This window comes from Colias croceus, chromosome 8 (assembly GCF_905220415.1).
Source record: "Colias croceus chromosome 8, ilColCroc2.1".
NCBI classification, from domain to species: Eukaryota; Metazoa; Arthropoda; class Insecta; order Lepidoptera; family Pieridae; genus Colias; species Colias croceus.
The window spans coordinates 4241489-4264370 of record NC_059544.1 but is presented as its reverse complement, the minus strand read 5'-3'; the positions used below and the strand labels follow the sequence as shown (position 1 = coordinate 4264370).

The 22882-nt window shown below is 31.7% G+C and overlaps 2 protein-coding genes across 2 annotated transcripts; both read right to left on the bottom strand.

Annotated features, from left to right (window-relative positions):
• Window positions 1-4083: 4083 nt before the first annotated feature.
• LOC123693691 (microtubule-associated protein futsch-like) lies at window positions 4084-14385 on the bottom strand. Its single transcript, XM_045638885.1, has 11 exons — window positions 14259-14385; window positions 13943-13981; window positions 13285-13320; window positions 12776-12814; window positions 12530-12559; window positions 12411-12443; window positions 11958-11984; window positions 11783-11830; window positions 4867-11703; window positions 4593-4673; window positions 4084-4221 (listed from the first exon to the last, which is right to left on the bottom strand). The coding sequence occupies exons 1-11, from the start codon at window positions 14335-14337 to the stop codon at window positions 4211-4213; spliced, it is 7260 nt and encodes a 2419-aa protein (XP_045494841.1). The 5' UTR covers window positions 14338-14385; the 3' UTR covers window positions 4084-4210.
• Window positions 14386-15768: 1383 nt separating this feature from the next.
• LOC123693828 (putative odorant receptor 92a) lies at window positions 15769-18303 on the bottom strand. The gene is made up of 5 exons (XM_045639066.1): window positions 17498-18303; window positions 17137-17233; window positions 16654-16758; window positions 16200-16355; window positions 15769-15874 (listed from the first exon to the last, which is right to left on the bottom strand). Exons 1-5 carry the CDS (start codon window positions 18301-18303, stop codon window positions 15821-15823), a joined length of 1218 nt encoding a protein of 405 aa, XP_045495022.1. The 3' UTR covers window positions 15769-15820.
• Window positions 18304-22882: the final 4579 nt, after the last annotated feature.

The window sequence follows — 22882 nt, the reverse complement described above, 5'->3', positions numbered from 1 at the left end:
ACATTGTAAAAAGTAATAATCACAATTTAATGTTAACATTACAAATAAAATATATTTTTTTATTCTAACATTTAATCACAGATATAAAAATAATATTAATATTAAAAAGGGAGGAAATCACATTGCTTTTATATTTCAGAGCATAACGTTGAAAAAACATTCTATTAGTTAAAAAGTTTCCTTTTATTAGTACCTACAAATTGTGTATGACTATGATTTAGGCTTTGCAGGGGTGTTTACGACAAATGTATGGGTTTGAGGAGCAGGCGTAGTTGGCTGACTAGGCTGGACATCGACCTTCAAACTTATCTGGGTAGGCGCTGGCGTAGTTGTAGTATGTTGTTCAAACATTTCAGAAAGCCCTGGGAGTCGAAACGGCTTATGCTGGGACGGAGGAGTAGCTATAATAAATAGTAATTTTTTTTTATTTGTAAACTAGCTACGCTCCGCGGTTTCACCCACGTGGTTCCGCTACCGTTGGTCTTAGCGTGATGATAATATATAGCCTATAGCCTTCCTTGATAAAAGGGCTATCCATCACCGAAAGAATTTTTCAAATCAGACCAGTAGTTCTTGAGATAAGCGCATTCAAACAAACAAACTCTTCAGCTTTATATTAATATAAGTAATTCAATAATAATAATAATAATTCAATAATTTTATTATCCAAAATAATATGATACATACAATATAAGAACCCTTGTTCCCACACTAGGATTCCCTGTGTCGTGGGAACAAGTTTCTTCCATTTGCATAAAATTTTTACAAAAAAACAAATTTTTTAATAATTATACAATACAAATTAGTAGTATAGATTATTGTAGTTTAAAAGCTGAAAGATAAAGGCCTAAAAGCCAATTCATATATATATACAGATAAGTTTATTTTGTTGTTTGTTACGAACTTAAATTAATTATTTAATCGATACATTACCCATTCTTGAACTGCAGAAAATTATAATATTGAGCAAGCAAAGCCTTGCTTGGAATTTGTCGAACATATTGAAGTGGTGTAAAGTTAATACTAGTAAAAAAACTACAATAATGATAATGAAATTAACTCCCTTTCTCTATTTATATATGAGCAAATGACCATAAAAAATTAATGAGAATTCATGCTTCAGATTTTTTAAGTGTTACTGCTATTTTTAAGACGATATACGAAGAAAAATGTGTTGTAAACCTAGAAAAAAAGCATGTTTCAGAATTATTGTAAATTCAATTCAAAATTTTAGTTAATAAAAAATCTCTGTACCTACTTGAAAATAAAAACATAGCTCTTCACTTTTTCAAAACAACTCTAAAGATAAAAATATTCCGCCATAACGCCATAAAATATAAGAAAAAAATCATCTGTTCTTTATTTTCATTTATAAACATTAATTATTTTTGTCATTTACTACAGACAATAAATACATACTTTTTTGGTTTTAAATTAAATTGTTTATATTTAACTCTTGTAGCATCGTGAATCATATTACCATAGAAAATTCGCCAGTAATTTTACCCTACAGTTCAACTATTTAACTAAACGTTATTTAGTTATAAAGAACATACGCAAAACCTTTTATGTTTCACTTTATCATTTTCACGAATTTACGTGTATAGTTTTATGTTTGTCATTATCAATGGAACGTGAATCAATATCCTGGTTCGTTATGTTTTGGCAATATAATATTATTATAATATGACTAACAGATAAATTTGCCAATATTAAGTAAATTTTATTATATTATATCTATGTTTAAAATGTCATAAATATTACACGTTCATAAGAAGCTAAGCATGGATATTTTTTAAAATAAGTATTTTCTTCTTTTTCTTATGGCAACTCCCGATTCCAATTAGGGAAAGGGGGCTAGGCGAGCGTCACGAAAAATCACTCTGAGCGCTATGCACTATAGCAAAATTGTATTAGCATTCCTTCACTTATTTTTTATTATTAATATCCTAATGTTAAAAAAAGAGTTCTAAAGTCGGCAATTCTTTACAATAATGCTTTACAATAAGGTACCAGCAGGCCGAGACAAATAGCGGACGAATAGAATTACGCTAATCAACAGAAACCGCTATCACTATATAATTATTATTAACAATATAAACTCTAGAAATTTTGGTAATGGTGCGGTGACACTACAAACGACGACTACGACCACGAAAAAAATTCCCATCCTGTCGAAATTTAACAAAATTGTGCAAAACACAATTAAAAATAAATTTGCAACTCAGCTCTTCTGCCGACTGATACTTATTAAAAGAAACAAATCCAATTTTAACCACTATAACAATGCAATAGCTATCCAACTTGGTTTGATAGTTAAGTTTGATAGATCATGATAAAATTCAATTAGTAATAAGTATATTACTATTTACATATTTACAGATTTTTTTTATAAAAAATCTGAATCAAATTATGGAACCATTATTATTGTTTCATTGTAATATTCTTTTAAATGTAAGAAAGAGGTGAAAGATAAATAGAGAGAGACAGCCTTTAGATAAATAAAATGAAAATATAAATATATTTACTTCAAACCATAATATTATGTTTCTTAAAGAAATTCAATTTAATTAAAAAGTAAATAAATAAATTCCAGATATAAATTGCACAGTTTTTTTTTGCACATTTGGTTACTTACATTACACTAGGCCAGCATACAGGCTGGGTACTGAAACGATTATGCAAAATTTAGTGTCCTCAATATTTGGTTACTAGCTTTCCGCCCGCGGGTTCACTCGCTTTTTCTTAGAAAAATGTGCATAGTTCCCTAATCCAAATTACCCTCTACATGAGTCCTAAATTTCATTGTAATCGGTTCAGTAGTATTTGCGTGAAAGAATAACAAACATACTGTATACATACATACACAATACACATACACAATACACATATATCCATCCTCACAAACTTTCGCATATTTTATAATAATATTAGTAGGATTTTAGGATTTGGATTATAGGATAGGATGCCAAAACGTACAGAAACATAATGGCGTATATAAATTGCACGTATACTTGCTTTTTGTCTTGACACGAGCTTAGAGGGCTGAGCTATATTCGAACTCGATTCAATTTCTATTTTAAGTAAGTTTAGAACTAAAATTAACGAAAAAAAAATGTGTGCGTGTACTAAAGTACACACGTAAGAAGTGAAACTTAGGGATAAAAAAAAGTTGGCGCGTAACGCAAAAATGTCACGCCTACGGCGTAACGAAAATATGTCACGCCTACGGCGTAACGCAAAAATGTCACGCCTACGCTACGGCGTAACGCAAAAATGTCACGCCTACAGCGTAACGCAAAAATGTTACACTAAATTTTTGTCCAACCCCGATAAAGAAGTTTCACTTCAAAAAAATCGACTTCGGTTCATTTGTTTGTGCAGTTTCTGTAGAGAACCGAGAGACTGTCTCTGCGCTAAATTCTTTCTGACCATTTAATATTCTGGCATCAGACATAAGGCTATTTTTTTAGTATCTTGCTTCCACAGTTTTTGTACTAATTTCTAACTTAACTATATTCATTATCTACTTTAGTTAGTTTTTTCAATAAGCGGATCAAAACAGAGCGAACAGCTTCACGATTTTTGCGCAAATCAGTTTGGTCTGTATGGACGTAGCTTGACCGAGGAAAGCTTTGAAGTGATCCTTATTGTATTTGATAGGAAATTGTTGTCATGCGGACCAAAAAACAAATAAATAACATATAGCATTTTTTACCAACAACTTAAATAAAACTAGCTTTCCGCCCGCGGCTTCGCCCGCGTAATCAAAGGAAGGCTGTTAGTTCCGTTTAGTTCCCGTTCCTTATGGATAAAATCTATCCTATGTCCATTCTCAGGTCTCAAACTATGTACAAATACAAAATCAGTTCAGTGGTTTTGGCTTGAAGAATACAGACATACGGACAGTCAGACAGAGTCACTTTCGCTTGTATAATATTATTAGCAGGTATATTGAATAGGCATGTGATGTGAGATTAACCAGTTCTTAACCTTTATTCAAAAATAACGTTGAATATTAGTAGAGGGAATAATAAATAAAAGACTGTTTTGGATGCTCAATATATTTGTAATATAATATGACAAAACACCATTTGGAATAAATATATATAAAATATAATTTGCATATATCGGATTCCTTTAACTTCGCTAGGGTCAATTCATAAATTATCTTATAGATAAAGTTGACTGTTACTTCATCGTTTAGTTACTAGTTCATTCCTGAAAAAAATGGATGTATGAATTTATAAAATAAAATTAAAGGAGCTTAGCACTTGTAACGGATATTAATAGTCGATTTAATAATAGTAATTAATAAATATTTTGTGTATCCTGATCGAAAATATGATCTTCGAAACATTTAAACAAAAAAAAGGGGCGAAATAATTGGACTATCAGGTATGTATTACTCAAAAATATTGAATCATAATACAGATAAAAGTTTTCATTTACATTATTGTATCTTGTTGAAATATGTGTACATATTATTAAAATTTGATTTTCACTCTAGAAAATAGACAAGTTTTACCCAACACTTCTGGCCCATGTAATCAGGGTTAATCAAGTATGGATCGGTTAAAAATTTAAGTTACCTTTACTATTTACTGGACAAGGGCAGAGATGGGGTCGTGATGCGTATTTTGAATCTGACATTGAATGATGTTTTCTCTTAGCTGAAAAAAATAAGCTTTTATATAGCCTTATGTAAACATATTGAAAAAAAGACATGCTAGACTATATAAAATGTAAATTAATGACTTTTACAATGAAAACAAAATAATTGAAGCATCTGTATTTTGTTTATATAAAATTTTTTGTTATTTTTTAAGGAAATCTGAATACACATTAAAATAATCATTTCCTTACTTGTTGATGTCGTATCAAGTTCCGGAACAGCGAGGTATCGTCGGTTATACTTTATTTTCATCGGTCTGTATTTATTCATAAGAGCGTCACATGTTGCCAGCAAACTATCTATATCCGCTTCATCTTCAGGTAATTTTAATGAACCCTCCGATGATTCAGAGTAATTGGAACTTGATCTAGAATCATCTTGTTTTTTTCTTTTTTCGTCAACGCTACGCTTGGGTGAACGCTTGTGGAAAATATCTTTCATTCGTTTATTTTGTTTATTCCGTGATGATTCATTTCCTTTAGCTCGTTTAAGCTTCTGAGATGTATCTTTTTTAGCTGAACTATCAAGTTTTTTAGGACTATTGTTCTCAGTAGGTTGCTGTTTATCAGGCTTATGACGATTCTTTTTGCCATGGCTTAGTAAATTAGGAACACCAACACGACCTGGGATTTTTAACATTCCAACCACAAGAGATTTATCAGATTTCTCTGAACTATTCGATTCCTGTGATTTACTTTCGGAATTAGCATTATCTTTAGAACTATTACTCTCAGTAGGTTGTTGTTTTCCAGGCTTTTGACGATTCTTTTTGGCATGGCTCAATAAATTAGGAACACCAACTCGACTCGGGATTTTTATTATTCCAGACACTAGAGATTTATCAGATTTCTCGGAGCTATTCGATTCCTTTGATTTACTATCAGAATTAACATTATCTTTAGATCTATTATTCCCAGTAGATTGTTGTTTTCCAGGCTTTTGACGATTCTTTTTGGCATGGCTCAATAAATTAGGAACACCAACTCGACCCGGAATTTTTATTATTCCAGACATTAGAGATTTATCAGATTTCTCGGAGCTATTCGATTCCTTTGATTTACTATCAGAATTTACATTATCTTTAGATCTATTATTCCCAGTAGATTGTTGTTTTCCAGGCTTTGGCTGTTTATTTTTGCCAATGCCTAATAGATTAGGAACACCAACTCGACCCGGGATTTTTAATATTCCAGACACTAGAGATTTATCAGATTTTTCTGAGCTATTCAATTCTTCTGATTTACTTTCAGAATTAGCGGTATCTTTTGAATTACCATCTTTGTGTGGAATATTTGAACCAAGGATTTTTCGGCTTCCCTGTTGCAATATATTGGGAATTCCTAATTTTCCAGGAATATTGAGTATTCCAACTATATCAAATTGATTAGGTTCCTCAGAACTTTTTGATTCATCTGACTTGCTTTCCGGATTCATGGCATTTTCAGAATTGTTATCGTTCTGAGGTTTTTTTTGCTTATGAGTTTTAGGTATGTAGCCTTGTTCATATATATTGGGAATTCCTAGTTGTCCTGGGATATTAAATATTCCAGCTATATTAAATTCATCGGAATCCTCAGAACTTATTGATTTGCTTGATATACTTGCTGGATTCGTGGTGTCTTTTGGAGAGTCACCTTTTTGTGACGGCTTAGGGGTTTTAGATTTCATACTTTCATGAACAATCCCACGAGGAATACCAGAGAAACCTGGCATATTAAGTATCTGGAACATTTCATATTGATCAGGCTCCCCAGAACTCGTAGATTCCTTTAATTTACTAGTTTCATCATCGCTATTTTTAGAGTCTTCATTCTTTTGTGGATTTTTATTATGACCATTTTCGGGATTTTTAGGGTTACTTTGTCCGAAAATACCTAGTATTTTTGAATATTTAGATTTTCCAGATTCTTCAGAATTTTCAGGTTCTCCTGAGTTTTGTTCTTGTTTTGGTTTTTTGGGTTTATCTTTTTTACCGTGTCCTTTAGGTTCTTTAATTTCATCAGAATTTTTGGGTTGTTCAGATTTATTCTTGTCCTCAGGTTTTTTGTGTTCACTAGGATGCTTTTGCTTACTATGCTTTTCTTTTTTTGCAGCCTTGTCCGATTTGTATGAAATTTCTGACTCGTCCGAGTCATCTTCTTTATTGGGATGTTCTTTTCTACTAGGTTTCTTACTTCCTTTCATTACCTCGGAATTGGAATCTTTCCCTCCTGTTTTTTTTGGCTTTTCCTCTTTGCTATTCTTATCATTATCTAGTTGTTTGTGATCACTGGGATGCTTAGGATTGCCACCCTTTCCTGGATGTTTAGATTTTCCAGTTTCATCTGAATTAATGTTTTTTTCTGAATTTTCACCCTGTTTTGGTTTTTTAGGCTTGCGGTTTTTACCATGTTCTTGGGATTCATCCGAACTTTCAGGTTGTTCTGATATTTTCTTGTCTTTAGGTTTTTTAGATGAATTAGGATGTTTTTGTTTATCCTGTTTTCCTTTCTTTGCAGCTTTCCCAGATTCTTGTGAAATTTCTGACTCGTTCGAGTCATCTTCTTTATTCTGATGTTCTTTTTTAGTAGGTTTCTGCCTTCCTTTAATTTTATCAGAATCGTAATCTTTCTCTTCTGTTCTGTTTGGCTTTTCCTGTTTACCATGATTACTATGATCTGGTTGTTTGTGTTCACTGGGATGTTTAGGCTTGCTACTCTTTTCAGGATATTTAGATTTTCCAGATTCTTCTGAAGATTCTTCTTGGTCTGGTTTTTTAGCCTTACCATTTTTACTGTGACCTTTAGGTTCTTTAATTTCATCAGAATTTTCTGATTGTTTAGATTTATCAGAATGCTTTTGATTGTTTTGCTTTCCTTTTTTTGCAGCCTTGCCAGATTCTTGTGAAATTTCCGACTCATCCGAGTTATCTTTTTTATAGGGATGTTCTTTTTTATTCGGTTTCTTCTTTCCTTGTATTTCATCAGAATCGGAATCTTCCCCGTCCGTTTTGTTTGGCTTTTCCTGTTTACCGTTCTTACCATGACCTGGTTGTTTGTGATCACTGGGATTCTTAGGCTTTCCGCCCTTTCCTGGATGTTTAGATTTTCCAGATTCTATAGATTTTTCAGGTTCTTCTGAATTTTGTTCTTGTTTTGGTTTTTTAGGTTTACCGTTTTTATCGTGTCCTTTGGGTTCCTTAATTTCAGTTGAATTTTCGGATTGTTCAGATTTATTTTTGTCCTCAGGTTTTTTGTGTTCACTAGGATGCTTTTGTTTATTATGTTTTTCTTTTTTTGCAGCCTTGCCAGATTCTTGTGAAATTTCTGACTCATTTGAGTCATATCCTTTATTGGGATGTTCTTTTTTAGTAGGTTTCTTCCTTCCTTTCATATCATCAGTACCGGAATCTTTCTCTTCTGTTCTGTTTGGCTTTTCCTGTTTTCCGTTCTTACCCTGTTCTGGTTGTTTGTGTTCACTGGGATGTTTAGGCTTGCCACTCTTTTCAGGATATTTAGATTTTCCAGATTCTTCTGAACATTCTTCTTGGTCTGGTTTTTTAGGCTCACCATTTTTACCGTGTCCTTTAGGTTCTTTAATTTCATCAGAATTTTCTGATTGTTTAGATGTATTAGAATGCTTTTGCTTATTATGCTTTTCTTTTTTCGCAGCCTTGCCAGATTCTTGTGAAATGTCCGACTCATTTGAGACATCTCCTTTATGGGGATGTTCTTTCTTATTAGGTTTCTTTCTTCCTTTCATTTCATCGGAATCGGAATCTTTATCTTTCGTTTTGTTTGACTTTTCCTGTTTGCCGTTCTTACCATGATCTGGTTGTTTGTGATCACTGGGATTCTTAGGCTTTCCGCCCTTTCTTGGATGTTTAGATTTTCCAGATTCTTCAGAATTTTCAGGTTCTTCTGAATTTTGTTCTTGTTTTTGATTTTTAGGTTTACCGTTTTTACCATGTCCTTTAGGTTCTTTAATTTCATCAGAATTTTCGGTTTGTTCAGATTTATTATTGTCCTCATGGTTTTTGTGTTCACTAGGATGCTTTTGCTTACTATGCTTTTCTTTTTTTTCGGCTTTGCCAGATTCTTGTGAAATTTCCGACTCATTCGAGTCATTTCCTTTATTTGGATGTTCTTTCTTATTGGGTTTCTTCCTTCCCTTCATTTCATTGGAATCGGAATCTTTAACTTCCGTTTGTTTTGGCTTTTCCTGTTTGCCGTTCTTACCATGATCTGGTTGTTTGTGATCACTGGGATTCTTAGGCTTGCCACCCTTTCCTGGATGTTTAGATTTTCCAGATTCTTCAGAATTTTCAGGTTCTCCTGAATTTTGTTCTTGTTTTGGTTTTTTGGGCTTACCCTTTTTACCGTGTCCTTTAGGCTCTTTAATTTCATCAGAATTTTCAGTTTGTTCAGATTTATTCTTGTCCTCAGGTTTTTTGTGTTCGCTAGGATGCTTTTGCTTATTATGCTTTTCTTTTTTCGCAGCCTTGCCAGATTCTTGTGAAATGTCCGACTCATTTGAGTCATCTCCTTTATGGGGATGTTCTTTCTTATTAGGTTTCTTTCTTCCTTTCATTTCATCGGAATCGTAATCTTTACCTTCCGTTTTGTTTGGCTTTTCCTGTTTGCCGTTCTTACCATGATCTGGTTGTTTGTGATCACTGGGATTCTTAGGCTTTGCACCCTTTCCTGGATGTTTAGATTTTCCAGATTCTTCAGAATTTTCAGGTTCTTCTGAACTTTGTTCTTGTTTTGGTTTTTTAGGTTTACCCTTCTTACCGTGTCCTTGAAGTTCTTTAATTTCATCAGAATTTTCGGTTTGTTCAGATTTATTCTTGTCCTCATGGTTTTTGTGTTCACTAGGATGCTTTTGCTTACTATGCTTTTCTTTTTTTGCAGCCTTGCCGGATTCTTGTGAAATTTCCGACTCATTTGAGTTATTTTCTTTATTGGGATATTCTTTCTTATTAGGTTTCTTCCTTCCTTTCATTTCATCGGAATCGGAATCTTTACCTTCCGTTTTGTTCGGCTTTTCCTGTTTTCCGTTCTTACCCTGATCTGGTTGTTTGTGATCACTGGGATTCTTAGGCTTGCCATCCTTTTCTGGATGTTTAGTTTTTCCAGATTGTTTAGGTTCTTCTGAATATTCATCTTCTTTGGGTTTTTTAGGCTTACCATTTTTACCATGTCCTTTTGGTTCTTTAATTTCATCAGAACTTTCTGATTGCTTTTCTTTTACGTCAGGATTCTTATTTATGTCGGGTTTTTCTGATGATTTATTCTCATTTTTTGGTGAATTTGGTTTTTTATGTTTGTGATGAGAAATCCCAAACATTTCGGCGATTTCGTCAATCATGATGTTTGAGTCATTTTCGTCATCTTCAGAACTTTTTGATTGTTTGGAGTCTTTAGAGTTCTCTGTTGTTTTATTTTCATCTTCTTTCGAGGTTTTTGGTTCTTTTTTGTCTGATTCTTCAGATACTTGTGATTTATTTGATCCGCTTTCGTTGTTTTGATCTCCATTTTCTGAGTGATTATTTTCATCACATTCTTTACGTTCATCTTCTATCAGCTCTTCAATTTCTTGAAGAACTTCATTATTACATGGTGTATCGGATTTTTCTATGCTGCTTGTTTTCTCAGGGGTTTCCTTGCTGTCTGACTGAACAGAATTACTTGATTTATCTTGATCTTCTGCACTTGTCTTGTCTAATTCTTTTGAATTATTTTCAGATCCAGTAGATGAGCGACGTTGATTTGGAATATCCGATTTATTCTTTTTGTGTGAACGATGGGACTTTCCGTGCTTATTTTTCAAGTAATGTGTACCGTCAGAATGTTTTGATTCAGATCCTCCTTCTTCAATCTCATCTGAATCATTCCTGTTACTAGATTGGGTGCCTTTTTCTTGCTGACTTGGTTCTTCCATTTCATTCTCATCACTCTCTGCACTACTTTCATTCAAAGGTTCTGAATAGACAGACCTACTTGATCTATTGTATCTTCTGTGAATTCTTGGTTGCTTCAACGTTTTGGGATTCCCTTTGTGTGGTGCAATGTTTTCTTCTGATGATCTGGTTTTCTTATTTTGCTTATGAGGACTCTTTGACATTTTTGATTTTTTTTTATCTTCGGAACTACTAGTGTCGTCAGATTCATCTTCATTAGAATCATCAGATTTATTATGTTTGCGATGTCTTTTCCTATATCTGGAATATCTCTCTGCACTAGGCTCACTTTCACCATTTGATTCGTTTTCACTCTTTTCATATATTTCATAAGATTCCGAACTTTCATAAGAATTACTGTTATCTTCGTCGCTTTTTTGTGGCTTATGGAATTTTCGCTTTTTATACCTAGAACCTTCCCTTTCTTCGCTAGAAGAACTTTCCATGGAATTGTGTCTCCTTCGTTTATGTTTCTCGTCATTTTTATATTTTTTCCTTTTGTTTTTACTAGTTTTTCCGTTTTCTGAATATTTTTTATCATTCCTTCGTTTTTCATGAGATTTGCCACGTTCATCTCTATCGTCTGAAATACTTGAATCATCCGAAGAATTTTCTTTTTTGTGTTGATTTTTGTGTTTGTTTTCAACCATACTTTTTTTGTTTTTTCGTGGTTTTTTGGTTTCTTTGGGATTATCAATTTCTTTTGAATAATTGCTAGTTTTCGGTTTATTTGACTTTTTTTCTTGTTTTTCATTTCCAGTCTCTTTTATGTCCTTATTTTCTTTAGATTCAGGTTTTTGATCAGCCTTTTTATTTGATTGTACAGAATTATTACTTTCACCTCCTTCACTTTTTTTTTCTGGTTCATCATGAGAATTAACCCCAGGATTCATTTTTGAATCAGAATCTGTGGAAGTGTCATTACAATTGTCTTTTTCAATAGGTTTAGAAGAATTGGTGTTATTTTGTGGACTTTCTGTATTATTAGGCTTATTAGCACCGTTGGAATTTGTTGGCCCCTCTTCATTGTTCTTCTCTTCAGGTTTTTTCTGTTTTCTTTTTCTCTTCCTTGTTGTCGATGTAGATGCTGCAACCAATTGTTGAAAAATAAATATTATGTAATAGACCGTCAAACATCATACTTTAAATATTATTTTTAGAATCACCTTGTGCTATTGCATTAGCTGAGGATTGTCCACCTCCACTTGATTGAGCTGCAATTTTATTAATATTATGATTTATTTTTACAAAAGTTTTACGGTATTTACTCATAAATGGAGTTGTTATTAACTTGCTAATTTACTTCAGAAGACTATACTTTATTTATGTGATTTTGCTTACCGGACGCGATGGCACTAGCCTGTGCACCTGAAAAAGAAATTTGAAATAAAATATACACAATAATTCTTAGGTATGGATGAAAAACGTATGCTCAGTATTTTTCTATTTCAATTAATTATATTTTATGTATTTTATTCAAAATTTAGAAAGAAAACATAGAACACATAACTTTTACTAAAAATTATCTATTAATATCTTCTGGTATTTATTTGACGTAAAGACGGGTAAATAACTTGTTTTTGACATTGTCCTTTTGAATTTTGTGGACAAAAATATTAGTACCTTCGTCTAGGATATTCGAGTTTTAGTACCAACGAGATTCTTTTAGAGAAAAAGTGTAATTTTGCCAAAATATCATAGTTCCAAATTGTTACACAAATTAATATTATTTAAAATTGCATGGTTTCTTGTACAGTTTATATTAAAGTAAATTTTATAAAAAAATAACATTACCAGATGGTGCCTCCGGGGAGTCGTCATAATAGTCTAAAATAAAAAGAAACAAGTATGTTAAATATGGGTAACATAATATCTTTATTAATAATCGTTTATATAGAAAAAAAAATACTCACCATCATCATTCGGCCCTTCACTCCCTTTAGCTGTAAAAACAATAATTAATTATCATTATAATACTTATTGGTTGGTCAGAAGGAATAAATACAAAGAGTTTATGTATTTTATTATACTAAGTTATGTGTATTTTAATACTTTAGGCATTTATGCTTTCAAAATAATTATGTACTTTCAAGTACAAACTGTTATTTGTTGTATTGATGTTTTAATTTTAAGTATTATAAATATCTGAATTTACTTACGTTTATCTGTACCGTTCCCTGGTTTTGCATCACCATTTCCTGAAATTTAATAACATTGTACAAAATATGCTTCAAGTTTTTGTTTGACCTTACAAAATGTAAGAGAATTATTAGGTTGTAAACAACAATAATTTTAACTTTCAGATGAATAAAAAAAAACTATTTACATTTTTTGATCATCGCACACCTATATAAAAAATAAATGCAATAAAACAACTATTCTACTATGACAAAAATATATTATAAGCGATCTATTAATTTTTGCCATTAAAGAAATGGTGATTATTGGAAGAAAGGAGTATGCAGTAGAGTACAGATTAATCAACTAATTATGGTAAGCACTAAATTAACTGTTTCGTTTTATAGTTTTGTTAAAACGAATATGATCTCTTGAACGAGCAGAGAGAGAGATATTAGCGCTAAAGACGCCAAGTGACGATTCATAAACCATGGCATGGCATAGGCATTAGGCATGATAAAATTTAGTTAAATTAACCGTACATACTTACCACTCGGTAATGGATTTATTTCGACAGTTGTGGATGCTGTGGAATTAAGGTTATTTATTTATTTAGTAAAATATGTATAATTTTGTAAGTAACTCTGTGAAATAGATTTTATAAAAGTGTACAAATTGGTGTATGTCTAAAATTATGATGATAGAGAAAAGCTTAAAACATGTGTATAGAGTATTAAAAGTAAGCCGTTCTCATAACCTGTTTACGTATAAATGTATGAAATATGAGCCATACATTAAATACATAATCCATACTTATATTATAAATGCGAAAGTAACTCTGTCTGTCTGTCTGTCTGTCTGTTACTCAATCACGCCTAAAGTACTGAACCAATTTGCATGAAATTTGGTATAGAGATATTTTGACACCCGAGAAAGGACATAGGCTACTTTTTACCCCGGGAAATAGGATAGGTTTTATCCCGGAAATTCCACGGGAACGGGAACTATGCGGGTTTTTCTTTGGCTGCGCGGGCGAAGCTGCGGGTGGAAAGCTAGTTTTAAATAAAGATTCATATTTTTTGGCAATTCAAAAATTCCAGAAATTGCAATTCACTTCAATTGAAAATATCATCTATAGCTGCATTAGGAAGCAATTTTATATCACGGTCTAGTTATTAACTACTCCTAATATATTCAGAAAAAAATACCAATAGCAACAGCACTGGCTGTAGCAGCGGGCGCTGGAGCTGAAATAAAAGAAATCCATTATAAAGTATAAATAATGTAATAAAACCAAATTAATTTTATATTGTGACTAATGTATGTATAGCGTTAACAAAACTGTTATAAAGAGCTTTTTATGTGAGATTAAAAATTGTAGAGCTTGCATCATTAGGAAGAAGAATATTACTGAAAAGTTTTGTGCTTCATTATGAAGTTACTAATTAATTTCTCTTTTTCTAAAAAAAAATATATAATTTAATAATTATGAACAACGTACGCGCGAAAGCAATGCCGACTTACCGGGTTCAGTGTTTTCTGCTAAGATTCCTATAGGTACTATAACTAAAAATATAAAAATGTATTTATATCGCGTCCCCATCTTTTAAGGCCTGAATTGGCCGATGGTTTGAAAATTTCATACCTTTACAATCAATTTATAAAGAAATGAGATCATAAAATAATTATTTAACTATTGAAATATGTCGTGATACAAGCACTGATAATAGTAATATTATATTTAATAATAACATGAAATTTCCATCGTGATTTTTACATTCATAAAGTTTATAACTGCCAATATTTATACGTGTAATCGGTGCAATGTTTTTGTTTTATAATTTTATAGTTAGATTGGACTTTTATTTTTGTAAACACAATTATTGGTGTATCAGTTGCAGTGAAAAGACATTTTTAATAACTGAATTGAAAATAAATAATTTCTAAATAAATATTTTTACTTAATACATCTTTTGTAACAAATAAGGGTATAAAGTGAATGAGGTTTTGATTCTTTTCAGGTTGTTTTAAAGTTTCGCAAAACTTACGTTTGTGAATACGAAAAAAGACGAGAAGAGAGTTTAGGTTTTTTTATTGGATATTCTATTCGATACATCAAAACAATTTTACATGGAACATAATTGAAAGGATCTCACCTTGGTCTGTAATCGTTTATATTTATTTTTAATACCAGTCAGTGAGAATTTATAAACGAGATATAATCTTGAATTGTAATTTGAAATGATAGGAATTGTTATGTCAAACAGAGGCTTATTTCAGGATTTTCTTTAATTATTTTAATAGGATAACTGGGATAAATGTAACTCCCAAATCAACAAAAGGGCAGTTGTTAGCAGCTAATGAATTTTAATTCGGTTTAACTGTACGCGGTAATGGTTGTACCTACATATTATCTTTAGAAAGTGTAATTAAAAGCAAATCGAAGGTAGCTTTAAAAAAACCCTTCCTTAACAATTATTGTCAAAGTTTACATAAACAAAAAGTATTTGAGTTTAAGCTTATTTTCTCTCCATACGACACACTCAGTGTAATATGAATGTAACCATCTTGACTTTATAGCATCGGTTCGGAGCGAATTACTTCAATATAGTCATTTCGAGAGCTCTCTCATTTCTGCCGTCGTATGCACCTCGTAATTTTCAACCATTCCCCAATATTCATATTGGAAATCTTATTTTATATATTTGCGTACGATCGTACGCCGTTATACAGACTTCATGCAAACATATTGAAGTTATCGTTTTTATAACGTGGCAAATTACAAAAATAAGATATTTAGTAGTTTTGAAAATTGTATCGTTTTTGTAGTTTCTTTTGATTGATTTTATCGATATACTACTCTACACTAGATTCTAGACCCTAAATTGACATCTTTAAAAGCCAGTATTAAGATGAAAGGTTATAATTTAGGTGTAATGGACCTACAGAATATTCTGTTTTGATAGGGCTCCTATTTATTTATTTTTTGTTATAAAATAGCTGCAATGACTACTTAAAAATAAAAAACAGTTAGTATGTTGGTTTACTGCTTTAATCAATTCAAAATAAAATAGAATATTAATTAATTATAAATACAATGTGCGTAAGAGGTTGAAAAATTGGTAAGAGGTGCCGCAAATCTGAAAGAAAAATAATAACTCCATGAAATATTTTCTTAGAATCACTTCATAAACGTATTGTAAATACAATTTAATAATATCTATGTATGTATTTCAATAATGATTAAAGTACATTTAGGTGCACTAGATTTTCTTTTGCCAATAATTTTAGTAAGAGTGCATGCAATAAAAAGCAGTTGTGAAGAAAATAGTGTATGACTACTGTAATAGAGCGACGTAAGAAATTTATCAATACACAGATCCAATAAAGATGATTCCTTACAGTTAATGCTACCAAATTGTGTAGTCCTGTAAAATATATGATCACATATACTATAATACGTACTCTACTAAATGTGTGCATGTTCATTGTAACATATCCGTTGCCTGTGAATTCGAATGGCTTTTGAGTACGCAACATTAACATCAGCATAATTTTCTTAACCTCGGGACTGGCGTAGAGCCAGTTGGACGAATAAATAGAATTTGTGAGGGTTGCACTCTGAAATATTATTTACTTTTAATCACGATTTATTGTTATAAGGTAGGTACCAATTAATTAACATGAACAAAAGAATTAAATAGTCTTATCGTTGACTGGGGTTTTGGCGAATTATTACAATTCCAAATCATACTGTCCTCGCACAAAGTATCTTGCATTTATATAAAAGTTTACTTAATTTATAGCATTTATATTGACCAGAAATTACTCTGAAATTATTTAATGCAGGCAATATAAATCTGAAGAATAAAAATACAAAGTTCCATAATCCATTAGTCTAAAAAAGTCTCATACATACGTGATCACTTAAAATCTGTCCAATCAAACACTGATTAAATATCTCCACAAACAATGACATGCACATGAAGAAATAACGCACACGTTTGTACAAATTATCCACGACCTAAAAATATACTTTATTTCAGTCTTTGGGTAAAAACTGATATAGGAAAAAAAATCTGAGATGTTTAGAAAAACATCTCAGATTTTTTTTAGACAGATTTTTTTTGACTATAGAAATAGTCACGAATTTAAATGAAATTAATAAAGAGCGTGTACCGAGCCCAAGTTTCAGAAGTGAAACTTTTTTGGCAAGATTCAAAGATAACAAAATCGTCGCCTTACTCTAGACGTCACTGTACTGGCTTGAAATTTTACTTTCAATGCGCCTAAAGAAGTTTCACTTCAAAAATCCTTCGAATTAAGGGTTATAATCTTTTTCATAAGCATCGCACTAATGTTGAACATAAGTTTCAATTTAGAGTAAGTAAACACACTTTACCATGCACGTGAAAGCTGTTAGACAAATGAATATTGCTCCAAGGGAATAGTTGAGAAGCATTGCACCTCCCAAAACGGCATCAAGTGCGGCACATTTTCTGGAAGTTTCAAGTTTCACTTTTAACTTTAACAACGCAAAAATAAGTGGAAAGAATATGCAACATACTAAAATAAAAATAATAAATAATATAATAAATGCTGTTATGAAGTGAGTTATTGAAGTTGAAGTTTTCTCTTCTTAAATGTATTCAAGAATGAAACGTTATATTATTATTAATATTTGAGTTATAAATTTATCTTCACCTGAATATTAATTGTAAGCGTAGCTGTTATTTTAAGCGCAATAAGAATTTTTAACTTACTTGGCCAAAAACTCGTGTCTCGCGATGATTATTTTTAATTTTCTTACAGTTCGTAAGTGTATTGCGTCAACATTAAATCCGTTTGTGATATTTTTGACGTCGTCTGGACTTATCAACTCCTCGAGGCAACAACCGAGAATTCGCAGCTCCATACATGTGAATACTATATAAGTTGCATGCACCATATTTGCAAATACATAAACATTTACAACCACAACTGTCATGCAGCTCTCCCAAATATAAACTATGCCGTAAAACTTGACTTTATCAAAAGGATACCATCCCTCAAAGGGGTACAGATATTCTTTTACGCCAAAAAATTTTTCTTCGTACTTCATGAAGATGTAAGGAAAAGAATCGACGACAACAATCAAAGGAATGGCATAGTAGAGAAGAAATCTATTTATGAACATTGCAATTTTTCTATATTTTTGAATGATATTCATTTGAGTATCGGAATACGGAGATATAATGTCCCACATGCCATCTCGAAAGTGGAGGAAAATTTCATTGTATAGATCTTTGTGAGTTTCCAGTTTCGTATACTTAATAACGGTCATTATACATACTCCTAAATTCGGAGCTATGTTAATAATTTCTAGGAGGTCGGTTGCGCTCGCCAGAACCAGAGTAAGAAATAGTTGCAGCGTGGTCGTCAATGCGAGCATAAAGAAAATGAAGTATCCCATGATTTTGTATTTTGACTTTCCACTAAATGGACACAGGCATATTTTACCGCCCAAAGAACTTATAAAATCTAATTCAACCAAAACTTCTTCCCTTACAGGCAGTTTAGTAGTTGACATCTTTTCGATTAGCGACGCGCTTTTCTTGTGACTTTCTTTTTGCGGAAATCGGCCTTATAAGCTTTACATTTGTGCAAATAATGGTGCATTTGATCTTTTAATTAAAGGGAAATAAATCAGAAAGAATAGATAATGCGCTGTGAATTGGAAAGTGAGCTTGAATATCAATTATCTTACTAATAAAATTCAAAAACAAATATTGTACCGTGGTAGATGTTGTTTGTTCGTTAAAATTGTGGGGTATTTAGTGGTGCATATGAATATTGCGAAACTTCTTTTCTTACGTTAATAATTGATACTAGAAAAGGCATCTTCGTTTTCTAGAATTACTGGAAATACATTAAATGTTAAAATATACCGGTACTTAGTGAGCATATCGCATAAATAACTTTCTTGCACCACCATCATCAACATACAAATAAAAACTTCCAAAATACAAGGCAAACCGATAGTCCAACACAATAGTACCAATAACGTTCCAATAAAGATCAATATCGCATATCATAGGGCTATAATTTAATTCTGACAGAAATAGGTCAAGAAGCTCTTAGACGTTGCGATTGCTTATAATTTGCTAGCATTGTTCACTAAATCACAAGAGGGCGTCACTCCACAATACTTGGAGCCCTTTGATGCATGACTAATATGGACATTAATCCGATGAGAGTATGTCATCCACTCAATGCTAATGTATACCGGCTTTATAACTTCCAAATTCCCTTTGTTTGATTGTTGGATGGAAAATTATGATTCATGGAATATAATATAGATATTTAAGTCATGAATTTAATAAACTTCAAAATTGGGTTATGTTTATTTTGTGTGATAGGAGAATCATAAATGTCATTTTGTGGAATTAAATTTTCACATTCAATTGATATCTGTGGTCTTCATGACCAAGATCAATAATAAGAATACAAAAGTATACCTATGTCTACTTAAATCTTAGTTTTCATGGTGTTATTAAAATATATTTATTTGTTTGAAATGAACTGATCTATCAAAAATCCACCCTATAGAATAAAAAAAATAAAATTATCATAACATAAAACAATTGTAACATGTGCTCTTTAAACATTTCTCATTGTCAAACACAATTGAATTCGGGATAAACATAAATAAGTCGATTTGAGCAAATATTTCGATATTAAGATTGAATCGGCACATTGAAATTGCAAATTCAGAAAAGCATTCGTCTTCAAATTGTGTTCATTCGCGGAATGCGTTTCGAATCTTTATAAATGTGAGCCCGTACGTTCTTGATTGTACTTTACAAAAACCATTTTACCCTGACCTTCCTAGCCCCTCTTGACTTAACAGATTTTGTAGGGAAATGACAAACTCAATTCGTAAAGGGATGTCTTGTAAAACTGGTTACGTAAGACTGCGTATATGAGTCCTTTATGTGAATAATTCATTCACACATTATAGGATGTATTTTTACATCAAAGATGTATTTATAACGAGTAATTCACATCATACGTCACTTTATTGTTAAAGTAAAGTTCTATTATTACCGTCACTGTGATCACAGTTTACGGTTATGTTAGGTTATAATATTAGGAATAAAATAAAAATGTAGTGTTACTAAAATTTATTTATTTTCATTAAAGACAAGAATAGCATGTTACGCCAAATATAAAACAAACAACAAAATAAATAAAACTTGTAACATGATATTTATTACTAGAAACAAAATGTTATTTTCACAATTTTATCAGCTCCATATAAATCCCAGACAAGGAAATAAGGATGTCTTCAAGAATAATAACGAGAAGGTTATGAGGTAGATATGTTCCCTCGGCGTACAATGGCGAGATAGAGCGTTTTATTCGAACCGTACAAGGTCTCACACGTCAAATTTCACATCTTGAATAGCGTTCACCCCACGGAATCTTTATAAATAGTTTCGCAAAGGTGGTGCTTAATTTGATGGAAATCTCCAGTTTGAATGCGTGCCAGGAAGTCAACGGATTGCACTGAATAGCTGATTTAATTGAGCCAGAGATTAAGCTCGGTATTCTCTTTAAATTGGACTTCAATTACACACCCATTGTTGCCGCGTTTTGTTGCTAGTTTTGAATACCAGTTTTGTATTTCTATTCATATGCGCTAAACTATTCACATTTTAAAACCTCTCTTGAATGCTGTTGACGTATATTTTGTTCGTTTTATTGGTTGCGTTTGCGTGTGGATTTGACGATTGTCTGAGTGTCTATTTTAAATACTACTTTATTACTATAATTATATGCATAAACTTAAAATTTTATAGGTAGTTTAGGAAAACTATGGAGATATATTATGTCACAGAAAGATGATAATTTCTATGTCACAAAATGTACTGTACATTAAAAAACAATACATAAATAAAATTCTATCAAGTGTCAAGTGTGCGTGATAGTGACTTGCAATAATAATGGTTCCGTACATATAAGCTTCATAAAAAAATTAAATAAAAACTGTTCTCGAATCCTATTTTAACTATTGCCTAATCTCGATTTTTTCTTATTCGTTGTTAAAGCGTAACAGAAATACATAAATTTTGAAAATTTCAACTGTATAGGTAAATATCACGTTTCATGAAATACAGCCTGGCGAAATACGAACGGATAGACAGACAGACCGATAGAAAGCGAAGTCTCACGGTCCTGTCTTACTCTTTAGTACGGACCCAATTTAAAATAAGAATTTGAAAGACTTTAACTGCATCATGTTGTAAACAGATATTTTTATAGTCAAGGAGTCAGCTACTTTTATTTTTTACTATCCCTGCAATCTCAACATTATATTTTTCGCGTAAAAGCTAAGTAGGTATACAACTATACAACTATCATAAATGTTTCATTAAAAAAAAATGCATAACATTTAAAATTGCATCCTCATTTAGCTGAACAACACAGACCAATTTATATATACCTATATAAAATATTGGGACATTAAATAAAATTAAGTTAGTTGTATACTCTAACAGGCACTTATTTCGCAGTAAGCTGCTTGTACGAACGGTAAGTATGCTCCTTATACTAATTAAAACAGACACTGCAGAAAATGAGTACTATTCAAGGCATTACAAAGGAGTAGAATACTTTTGCAGTAAATAAAGCTGCAAATTAGATTGTGTTCCTCTTTGTATTTCTACTTTGAAACTTGTACTTACTATTCTTATTGTCTGGGCTTTATATCTATTGTGTATTGCATGTAAGAAGTATTTTATAAGGAATAAAATCGATATAAAGCATTGTTTTAGCTTGAAAGTTTCTGTTTCGTAAGCAAACTTCGTATAGTACAAACCATGCGTCTTAATTTGATTAGAAGGCTCATACTCGTAAATGTTATAATCTTTTCAAGGGAATATGTTTTATTAAATATTGTGACTGTGCAATCATATGTTATGCAAGGTGCATTAAGGTATTACTTGATATAACTGGTTTATTGGTCAATAAGCATTTATTTCATTTTCATCTTTAAAGCAAAATCTAGTTTGGCACAGCCAACGGTTCTTAAAATCGTCACTAAATTGTTAAAGGCGGGCTTATACACAATTTTCTTATATAGTAAACAAAAACGCTACAAAAAGACGGAAACCTGCGGCTAAGTACAATGTTATATGAGCATTAAAAGAATTTAAAGTATACGTTCACCATATAAAGGGGATACTGAATGACTTTATTAAAGTTTAAAGGTCTGGGTCATAATTCATGAGGTAGGATGGCCTCGCTTGATTGCCCACACGAAATAGTTGCAATAAATTGGGACAACTTTATTGGCTATTAAAATAAGTAATGAAACTGTTTCACGTTTCGTGCACTTTTGTGGTATCAGCGGGTTTAGTGATGATATATTTTAAACGATCTTTTGTTACCATGTTTACTTGCAAATAAACGATTTATTTATTTCGAATGATGTATGAAATTCCATCAGGTAATTGGTGTTGTTATAAAAACTCTATAGTTAATGTTGTTTATGAAGAGAGAGTTTAAAACTGATTAATACATGAATTTAACAGGCATAATATAATCAATGTAAATGTATGAAAACAAGAAGTTGGCTTGTAAATTATCCTATCAACGTCTCAAGTTATCTCCGTAGCAAATGTTATCCAAATCGGTTCATCGATTGAGACGTGAAGAAGAAATACAGAGATACTTTTATTTATATTTTTTATTTATTTTATTTATTTATTTACACCACATAGAACTGAATATCATTATAGGATTCTAACCTACCGACAACCGACAGTGTTCTTTTATAAATAAACAAAAACAATTCTCATCTATCAAACATCAACATCATTAAACTTAAAAATAAGTACTACTTAACAATTATAATCTTAATACCTAGAACTAACATTCCCGATACCTAACATAGAATATATAAGAGCACCTTTGAAAAATCACTCAAAGTACAAGAGAACACATCTATCTTATTACATTTATTACATACAAAGACCTGTATTTAGAAAATGTTCTATCCAGGTTTAATAGCTTAATAAAAATGAACATGTAAACCAAATCGTTATAACATGGTATCGCTGTCTTGAATTATTGCGTTCGTAAAACGACAGATTGCAAGCATTACT

Coding starts and splice junctions, on each gene's coding strand:
- LOC123693828 (XM_045639066.1), bottom strand. CDS start 18,303: ATGTCAACTACTAAACTGCCTGTAAGGGAAGAAGTTTTGGTTGAATTA. Junction 17,234..17,497: donor AGACACGAGTTTTTGGCCAA/GTAAGTTAAAAA, acceptor TGAAACTTCCAG/AAAATGTGCCGCACTTGATG. Junction 16,356..16,653: donor GACAGATTTTAAGTGATCAC/GTATGTATGAGA, acceptor ATAATATTTCAG/AGTGCAACCCTCACAAATTC.
- LOC123693691 (XM_045638885.1), bottom strand. CDS start 14,337: ATGGGGACGCGATATAAATACATTTTTATATTTTTAGTTATAGTACCT. Junction 13,321..13,942: donor AGCCAGTGCTGTTGCTATTG/GTATTTTTTTCT, acceptor TTAATTCCACAG/CATCCACAACTGTCGAAATA. Junction 11,831..11,957: donor GGCTAGTGCCATCGCGTCCG/GTAAGCAAAATC, acceptor ATAAAATTGCAG/CTCAATCAAGTGGAGGTGGA.